The sequence below is a fragment of the Myotis brandtii genome, unplaced genomic scaffold (genome assembly GCF_000412655.1).
Source record: "Myotis brandtii unplaced genomic scaffold, ASM41265v1 scaffold179, whole genome shotgun sequence".
In the NCBI taxonomy this organism is placed as follows: Eukaryota; Metazoa; Chordata; class Mammalia; order Chiroptera; family Vespertilionidae; genus Myotis; species Myotis brandtii.
Genome location: NW_005356635.1, coordinates 5,432,312 through 5,442,558, shown reverse-complemented (window position 1 = coordinate 5,442,558; position 10,247 = coordinate 5,432,312). Strand labels below are relative to the sequence as shown.

General features: G+C 43.1%; 1 protein-coding gene across 5 annotated transcripts in view; it reads left to right on the top strand.

The window, feature by feature from the left end:
- The window catches only part of RNF13 (ring finger protein 13), a 190,432-nt gene that overhangs the window by 25,800 nt on the left and 154,385 nt on the right, over positions 1-10,247 (top strand). For 3 of the 5 annotated variants that reach the window (XM_014537444.1, XM_005863474.2, XM_014537441.1), the window contains exon 2: positions 7,592-7,721. The exons of the other annotated variants lie outside the window; for them this stretch is intronic. In XM_014537444.1, coding sequence (XP_014392930.1) covers positions 7,608-7,721 — 114 coding nt within the window. In that variant the 5' untranslated portion in view covers positions 7,592-7,607. The remainder of the gene's footprint in view (positions 1-7,591; positions 7,722-10,247) is intronic. 5 annotated transcript variants of the gene reach the window in all.

Here is a 10,247-nt window from a genome sequence, read left to right as displayed (position 1 = left end):
GAGCAGGCTGGTAGGGGGGGCAGTAGGGGGCAATCAGGCTGGCAGTGGGAGGCAGTTGGGGGTGATCAGGCTGGCAGGCAGAGTGGTTAGGGGCGATCAGGCAGGCAGGCGAGCAGTTAGGAGCTAGCTGTCCCAGATTGTCAGAGGGATGTCCAACTGCCGGTTTAAAACCGGCAGTTGGACATCTCCTAAGGGGTCCCAGATTGGAGAGGGTGCACGCAGGCTGAGGGACCCCCTCCCCGTGCATGATTTTCATGCACCGGGCCACTAGTTTATTTAGAAAATCACAGCTGAAGAAGAAATCATTCCTAGAAGAAGTGGGTTTAGGAAACAAGTTATAGAGGTAAAGGAAGGGCCCTTGGAGCTTGGGAGTGAGGAAGCTAATGGTGTTATGCTTGGAGGGAAGGGAAGGGGAAGAGGGAGGGAAAGGCAAAGGCAGGGGTGTGCTGCGAGTGGGGGGTAGAGAGTGCACTGGGTCCTCCAGCCTCAAGGTTTTAAGGGTGAAAATTTTAGGGGAGGTCCTAAGAGAAAATCTTAATAGAATATTCAGCAGCTTTGACCTTTCAGGGTTGTGTTCTCCACTGATTGACTGGCAGGCAGTAGGGCAGGGGGTCATTATTAAATGCAGTTGGTCCTGAGGCTGGTTTTGTGCTTATCTAGGCCTGGAGCTGTGCTGGGGGCTAATTCCAGCAGGTCATAAATGCAAAAAGTTCATCAAAAGGTTGGTGGACCTTGAGGCTTCATCAGGGCTGAAGATGCATATTATTGCCTGCTGGAATAGCTGAAAGCATTTCCCCCAACCTAAAGACTTGCATATATTATTGCCTGCTACTGGAACAGCTGAAGGCAGTTCCCTCAACCTGACAATGCCTACTGTATACCAAAACCTTACCTTTGATAATATCTGCTTTATCTGCTTTGCTTTAGGGAAATTTGTGTTAATAAAAAGCTAGGGATCCAGAGTTTTGAAGAACTTGGTTACTGAAGCTAGGTCTCCTCTGGCTTCCCACAATGCCTTCCAAATTTATATTTCATATCTAGTCTCTTTATTAATTTACTCGCAGCCCCTTCTCCAGATTCCTGAACCCTTCTAGATGCAGAGAAACACCCCAACAGAGCTGAAATACAACTGAGGCATAGATGTTATCTCTAGGGAGGAAAGGACAGGGGGTCCAAACTGCATGACCAGCGTTATGCTAGGGGAGGAAAAGTCACCCTGGGGGAGAGGTTCCACCCTACAATTGATTGATTGTCTGCTGCTTAGGCACTTGGGGCTTTCCACCTTGGTTGACCTTTTGTACCTGGCCCATTGTCTGTGCTCTGCTCATGTCTGTCCAAATGCCTACAACATTACAATAGCATAAAAAAGAATAAAATACTTAGGAATGAATTTATCTAGGGTGGCAGAAGATTTGTACACAGAAAACTACATTATGTTGCTGAAAGATATTAATGAAGGTACAAATAAATGGATAGACATCCTATGTTCTTGGATTGATAGGCTTAATATTAAGATATCAATATTGTCCAGAACAATCTAGAGAATCAATGTAATCCCTATTAAAATCCCAAAGACATTTTTTTTGCTGAAATAGAAAAATTCATCCTAATATTCATATGGAATCTCAAGGGAAACAATATTGACAAAACAATATTGACAAAGAGCAAAAACCTATAGTAATCAAAACAATATGTTACTGGCATAAAAACAGACATATAGACCAGTGGAATGTAATAGAGGATCCAGAAATATATCCTTACATATATGGTCAAATGATTTTTGACAAGGCTGCCAACACCTTTTATATGGGAAGGAGATAGTATCAGTGGGTTAGAGTGACATCCCGTACAACAAAAAGTTGAGGGTTCAATTCCCAGTCAGGGCACATACCTAGATTTCAAGTTTGATCCCCTGTTGGGGTGTGTATGGGAGGCAACTGATTGATGTTCTCTCCCCCCTCCCCCTTCTCTCTAAAAATCAATAAACATATCCTGCAATGATGATTAAAAAAAAGAAAGGATTTAAGCTTGTTAACCTTTGTCTCCAGAAGACTTCTTTGAGAAGGAAAGATTTAACAACAAAAAAAACCCCTTTTGTGCTTTTGTTGAGAATGTGTTAATAATGATGGATCTCTTTAACAGAAACCGCATATACTTATACATACAAAAATTTGCATACAACTTCATAGGATTCTTAGTTTTTCCCTAAATTTTCTTTTGAAGGTAGAGGAAAGTGTATTTAATTTCTAGATGACACATGAATAAAGATACAGAGCTGGCAATAGCACAGTGCATTCTTAAAAATAAAGAGTTGGTCAGAGCAAGGGTACATATTAGACTACAGAGGAATGGAATTGTTTTGATTGGACAGATCCTGAAATGGAAAATTTTTGTACCTTTGCCTCTTTTCCAACATTTACTTCATTGGCTGCCTTTCTTTCCCTCACATTTATCTCAAAAGTTCTTTCTTTACTTTGGTGAAATCAGTATTTTTCTCTCTTTTTTTCTGCTTTCTTCCCCTACTTTTAAATTTTGATATTCTTCAGAGTTTTCTCTAGTCTCTTCATATTTTAATTTTCATTTTTACATTAAAATCTCTGATTGTTAGTGCTTTTTAAATCTCTATGCCTTGGGCAACTCCTGACTTCTACCCAAGAGTGTGGACTTTGGAGGCACACAGCCTTGGTTTGAATCCTGGTTCTGCCGTTATTTATTGTTTGACCTTGCGCATACTTAACAGCACATTTTCTCCATCTATGAAATGATACCTACCTTATAGGGAGTTGTTAGTATTAGAGGAATTTAATTCAATAACATGCTTAGAACAATGCCTGTTGCTCTAAGTACAAGTGATCTGTAACAGTTGTTGTGGTTATTATTCCTATTTTTAGAGTTATTTTTCCTCTAAACCAGGGGTGGGAAACGTCCAGCCTGCAGGCCATATAAGGCCTGCAAAATCATTTGGTCTAGTCCTGCCAAAGCATTAGGGGTGATTTAATTAAATGTTTGCACAAATATAGCAGGCTAATTTTAAGTTGATAATTTTGTATGGTGAATCCTATATAATAAAGAGGTAATATGCAAATTGACCATCACACCCTCGCACAAGATGGCTGTGTGGGGGAGGGCAGGGGTGAGAGCGCATAGCGCGCCCCCTCACCAGTCCTTTGCCACCCACAGCTTGCACTCTGAGTGCCCGACGCAGCCCACCTGCCAGGAGAAGGAACACAGCACAGCAGGCAAGAGGCTTCCACGCTCTCTGGTGCCATGACGGGATGGAGCCACTGTGTTGCTCCGGAGAAGGGGAGGAAGCGAGGAGGTGCCCAGAGAAGGCGGGACCAGCCCTAGGCGACTCTAGGGACTGAGGGCGGGGCTTGAAGCGGCCAGAGAAGGCCAGAGGGTTTGGGGGCTGGGCCAGGTGTGCTGGAGCTCTGCGTGGACAGGTTCGGGTGTCAAGGCAGGGCTGCAGGTGGGTGGGTGGCGCCGTGTGATTTCACGTGCTGGACTCCTAGTAATGTTATAAATATCCAAATGGCCCTTGGCAGAAAAAATGTTCCCCACCTTGCTCTAAACTCTCCCTTCTCATCCCCAAACTTGGCAATTGCAGAACATTACAAGGGATGTCAAATAGGTCAGTGGTCAACAAACAGAATATTTTTTTTCCTAGTAACTATGCCTTATTTAATAACGATTAATATGTTTTTATGATATGATTTTTGACCAGAATTTTCTAATGTGATTGTGTTGGGGGTCCCTGGGGCACCCCAGGTTCAGTGATTCAACAGGAGAACTTACAGGACTCAGAACAGGATTTATTACAGTGAAAGAACATAAAGCAAAATCAACAAAGAGAGAAGGAGCATAGGGTCAAGTCCAGAGGAAACCAGATGTCAGCTTTGAGTCCTCCTCCAGTGGAGTCACACAGAATATGCTTAATTCCTCATCAGTGAGTTATGACAACACTAGAGGCCCGGTGCACAAAATTCATGCACGGGAGGGGAGGGGGCCCCTTCAATCCAGCCTGCACCCTCTCCAAACCGGGACCCCTCGAGGAATGTCCTACTGCTGGTTTGTGCCCACACTATTAACAGATGACAGGTCCAGTGTTGTTTCTTTCTTATGCTTAAACCCATTGGAATTAGTAGGTATTCAAAGTGTGTATACATTTTGGGGGGACACCCTGTATATCTCTTGTCAGCGGTGAAAGGAACCAACGGTGGATTTGGAACCCCCAGACAGGGAACCTCACTCACTCCCCACATGTCTCCCCACTGCACTTTCCACCTTTGCGGGCAGTGGGAGAATTAATGTTTTCTCTCATTAACTCGGGGAAGCACATCCTGTCACCCGCTGCCCGGCAGGAGTGCGCTAGGCCCCAGGCGAGTGAGGCTCAGTCAGAAACAACAATGGAGCTGTCATCTGTTAAAAGTGTGGGCACAAACCGGCAGTAGGACATTCCTCGAGGGGTCCCGGATTGGAGAGGGTACAGGCCAGATTGAGGGGGCCCCCTCCCATCCCGTGCACGAATTTTGTGCACTGGCCTCTAGTGTTGTCATAACTCACTGATGAGGAATTAAGCATATTCTGTGTGACTCCACTGGAGGAGGACTCAAAGCTGACATATGGTTTCCTCTGGACTTGACTCTACGCTCCTTCGCTCATGGGTGCCGGCATCCAAAGTGCACATTCCTCCTCTGCAGTTGCCCCAACTATCCAACCATTTCACTGAGAGGACGGAACTCCTCGCCTCCTCTGGGTTCCTGATCTTGAATGCTGACCAAAGGCACCTCAGCGAGGGCTGCCCGCGCCCACCAGGTGTGTCTGTCCACACCTGCTCCTGCCTCAGCACCTGCATTAGTCCCACGGAGGTGATCTTGTCGTTGCACTGGCCTCCGCGGGAACAGGGCATCACCACTCCGCCCTCTTACTGTCATCTCACAGGCACCCACCCCCCAGCACCCTTTGTCTCTTCCTCTTTCTCTGTCTCTTCCCCTCCTTTCCACTCTCTCTGAAAATCAATGGGGAAAAAAAAATCCTCTGGTGAGGATTAACAAAGAAAATATTAAGCTAAAATTAATTTTAATGAGCTAGAAAAAAAGCACAATGGTCTTATCTGTAATGATGGCTAGAAAAGATTTTAGAGAACACCCAGACACTCTCCAAAGGACGTGAGCGTGCCGGAGGGGATGTATGCACGTCCTGTGGGGGACGCAGGCATGCTGGAGTTGATGGAAGTGCAGCAGAGGGGCTGGGGGGAACTTGCGCGCGCCATGGTCCGGGACTGTTGCAGGCGTGCGTGGGTGACAGTGCGCTGGGGTACGTTTGCATGCCAGGGAGCAGGAGAGGATGCGTGCACCAGAGGCCTATGGCTGCGCAGATCCACAAACCCCCATGGCGCGGCCAGGAGGACGTCAATCTGGCCTGCCACAGTGGCTGTCCCTGTGACCAAGGAAGCCAAGCACCCCACCTGTGTGCGCTGCGGCCGGCTTGGCTTCCTCCGTCGCTGGGGCGATGGAGGAAGCCAAGCCCGCTGCCTGTGTGTGCTCTGGCCGGCTTGGCTTCCTCGGTTGCTGGGGCGATGGAGGAAGCCAAGCCCCCTGCCTGCTGTGCTGTGGTCTGGCCTGCTCCACTCCAGCCGGCTTGGCTTCCTCCGTCGCTGAGGTGATGAGGAAGCCAAGTCCCCCGCCCGCTCCGGCTGCCGCCATCTTTGTCACATCAATTTGCATATTCCCTCCTTATTGACGGTGGGTACCGCCATCTTTATTGTGAAGTGACGGTCAATTTGCATATTACTCTTTTATTAGATAGGATTTGGAAACGTCTGCCAGGAAAGCTCATAGAGACAGTGCCTATGGTTTACACTGGGGGCTGTTCATGTAGCCTAGCATGTACCAAAATTTCAGATTCCCGGAAAGAAAGTTTAGGCAGAGTTTAGGTACAAGGAGTTGTTCTTATCAGGGAATGATAGGAGCCCTTCTGAAATCTAAGTTCCCAGGTGCCAGTGAAGGGCCAGCATTACAAGGAGACCTTTCTAAGGATAGCAGCCTCAGGCCTGTTATGTTAGCTTTTTTTCTGCACAGAGGTGTATTATAAAATGTACTTTACCTAAGAAACCAATATCAATAAATCTATACATTTTGCCCTAACCGTTTTGGCTCAGTGGATAGAGCGTCGACCTGCGGACTGAAGGGTCCGGGATTCGATTCAGGTCAAGGGCCTGTACCTCGGTTGCAGGCTCCTCCCCCGCCCATGCCCTGGTTGGGGCTCCTGCCAACAACCAGGAGGCAACCAATCCATGTGTTTCTCTCACATCAATATTTCTCTCTGTTTTCCCCTCTCTCTTCCACTCTCTCTAGTAATCAATGGAAAAATATCCTCGAGTGAGGATTAAAACAAATCTATACATTTTAAAAGCAGCTTTATTGAGATATAATTCATACACCATAACATCTATCCATTTAAAATGAACAGTGCAGTGACTTAGTATATTTATTCAGTTGAGCATCGATCACCTCAATCTGATTTTAGGACATTTTTATCACCCTGCAAAGAAACCCTGTTCGTATCTGTCCATCCCCTCCCTTAATTCTTAACCCCAGCCACAGGCAACCACTAATCTGCTTTCTGTCTCTGTGGAACAAATCTATACATTTAATAGGTTTTCACCATTATTTCATCTCTGATATTAATGGGTTTGTAAGGTGGTAGTTCACAAATTATTCAGAGATATTTCTCTTTCAGTGTTTGTTATAGAACCAGTTTGCGTCTGTGTGTAGTCTCCTTACCAACAGTAGTCATCATCACAGTTGGTATTACATGAGTTGGTGGTATTTAATGAAGTAATTCTTTATAAAGGCAAACTTTATGCTCACCTTTAAGTATGCTATATAGTTGGTTGAGGTTTACTGATGAGAATTTTGAACTCAGCTTGGTTAACATTTAGTTCTTTCATGATATCTTTTTGCTGTGAGATAGGTAGAGACTCATGTAGAGAATTGCATGAGGTTGGGAGAGGTATCTGCACTATTGCTCTTAGGATGTAGAGCTATTAGGATGTAGAGACGGAAAAATGTATATATTAGGAGAGAAAGGGCAAAAGTATTACTTATAAGTGTTTTGTTTTTTTACATTCTCTATAGGCACAATGTGCAAGAATAAATAAAAAGTAAATTAAATGTGAATTTATCAATTATATCTAAATAATTATAAAAATTCCTTAAAATTGTAAAAAATTTAAAGCAAAGGTGCTTGTGAGTTTTTAAATCATTATTTGGATTGAAACCTAGTTTCCCCCAAATTAAATTAGTAGATGAGTTGTACTGTAAACCAACAACTATGGGAAGATGTTTTTTTTGCGGTTAAAACACAGAACTTAATCACCATGAGTTTTGTAAGTTTTGACTAACCTTGGGTGTTTACCTAAATATTCAAATCTGTGTAAATCCATGCTTTTGAAATGTGTTTAATTTTAATGTTTTCATGATCATAATTAAAAGAGATATTTTTGGATATCAGGAATGAATATAGCAAGTCACTTATTTTCAGGGACAAAGCACCAGAGTTCATTGTTACTTACCTGCTTATCTTCCAGGTGATTTGACAGCGAGATGCTGCTCTCCATAGGGATGCTCATGCTGTCGGCCACACAAATCTATACCATCTTGACTGTGCAATTGTTTGCATTTTTAAACCTACTGCCTGTAGAAGCAGACATTTTAGCAGTAAGTATCGTAAAATTTATTCATGTCTAAAAACATCCCTTAAAGAAAAGCTTTAAAAGTCCTAAATGGTAGAATTTTATAAGGTGTTTACCTAAAAATATATGGGCACATACACATAGTTGTTACTTGAAAGTGGGGGACCTTACTCATCTTTTTACTGCTGAATATCTAACATAAGATCTAATGTACAGTAAATACCTGATAGATGTTGTTATTCTTGCAAGTGTGCATGCTCCCAAGAGTGCTCATATGCATGTATAGCTAAATGCTGTGTATTTCTAGAATCTTACTGTTTTTCTTGATAATTAGTATATATGTAATGACTTTAATAATGTTATTTTTAAAAATTGTACAAGATGTCTATAGAAAATATTAAACTGCCCTACCTGGTTTGACTCAGTGGTTAGATGGTCAGCCTGTGGGCTGAAGGGTCTTGGGTTTAATTCTGGTCAAGGGCACATATGTAGGTTGCAGGCTGGATCCCCATGCATGCATGGGAGGCAACCCATTGATGTTGTTTCTCTTTGTCTCTTCCTATCCCTTCCACTCTCTCTGAAAATCAGTGGGAAAAAAAAATCCTCTGGTGAGGATTAACAAAGAAAATATTAAGCTAAAATTAATGTTAATGAGTCAGAAAAAAAGCACAATGGTCTTATCTATAATGATGGCTAGAAAAGATTTTTAGAGAACATTGCTCCTCAAAACCTTTGGTGTCCTTTCTAGGCGTCTTACCATTTACTATTCTCTAAACTGGGAAGTGTATCTGTTTTCTATTTCTCATTTCTGTGAAGCTAGAAAGAGAAGAATTAACTGTGTGTGTGTGTGCATGTGTGTACCCATGCACATCTATACTCTAGGTACTGTGCTAAGGTTTACTGTTTTTACTTTTTGCTTAGTGACATTAGGTGAGAAATAGAAGGGCTGGAATTGTTGCTGATCAAAGCTTGATGTGGTCCTCAGCCATGTGTCTGCATACTGTAGCACTTATGGAAGAGTCTAGGATCAATGTAGAGCCTGGGAGAAAACGAAGCTGGTTTCTATATCTTATCTTTTGAAGGCATAGCAATTCTGATTCCTATGAGATTTCTCACCCTCTGTTTCCCTCTTTAGTAGAGAACGGGCTGATTAGATTATTTTCTAGAAAAGTGGATTTTTTTAAAGTTGGAATGGAAGCAGAATTAAGAGTTCATTGTTATTCAAATCTCTCCTCCAAATTAGTCCCCTAAGTGCTTGGAATATTTTTGGGATAACTTTTGAAATGAGGTAGAGGATGTATGAATGGACTGATCAAGGAGTGAAGTTCTTGTTGTCTACCTTTTTTCCTTTGATTTCTTTCATTTCCTCCTCCCCTCTCTCCCTCCTTCCATCTTCCTCTTCTCTCTATTCTTTCTAATGTCTGCCACTCCTTGTTGTCTTTCTTTCCTTTTTACCTGAAGAGGATTGTTACTCTATGGTTCAGCTATGATGGGTTAAATGACTGTGGACTGCTCTGGGAACTGAACTGCTGTGTGATATATATATATATTTTTTATTGTTTAAAGCAGCGGTCGCCAACCGGTTGCCAATTGACCTCTCCCCAGCCAACCCCACCCCCTGGCACATGTCCTCACCCCCCCTAGTGTCTTTGTACATTGGTTATGCTTATATGCATTCATATAAGTCCTTTGGTTGATCTCTTATCACCCACCCTCCCCTTCCTTCCCACTGAAGTTTGACAGTCTGTTTTATGCTTCTCTGTCTATATATCTATATCCATTTTTTTCCATCAGTTTATGTTGTTCAACATATTCCACAGATGAGTGAGATCATGTGATATGTATCTTTCTCTGGCTTGGTTAATTTTGCTTAGCATAATGCTCTCCAGGTCCATCCATGCTGTTGCGAATGGTAAGAGTTCTTTCTTTTTTACAGCAGTAGTTCAGCAAATGCTAGAACTTTCTATTCAGGGACTGCCAATTTTACTATGATATATTCTGAGGAGCAGATTTAGGTAAAAACCAACCAACCAGTGCATGCTTTCACACTATAGGAGAATGTAACTTCATATATTCTTGGTACCTTTCCAGTAGGAATCCGCTGCTAAAGATTTATCCAAGAGAACTGGACAAGTGTGCAAAACATGTTAGGAAAGAGCACTATTTATTTATTTTAAAATATATTTTATTGATTTTTTACAGAGAGGAAGGGAGAGGAATAGAGAGTTAGAAACATCGATGAGAGAGAAACATCGATCAGCTGCCTCCTGCACACCCCCCACTGGGGATGTGCCCGCAACCAAGGTACATGCTCTCGACCGGAATCGAACCTGGGACCCTTCGGTCCCCAGGCCGATGCTCTATCCACTGAGCCAAACCGGTTAGGACCAAGGTGAATTTTTTAATAGAGACAGAACAAAATATTAAGTACAGAAGAACAATCAGTTCTTGCCATCAGTGTTTCCTGTGCTTTAGGCAAGTAAGTGAGAAATGTATGATGTTATCTGGTGAAGGAACTATGAGCATGGGAATTGCTCATGGCAGGAGGAGG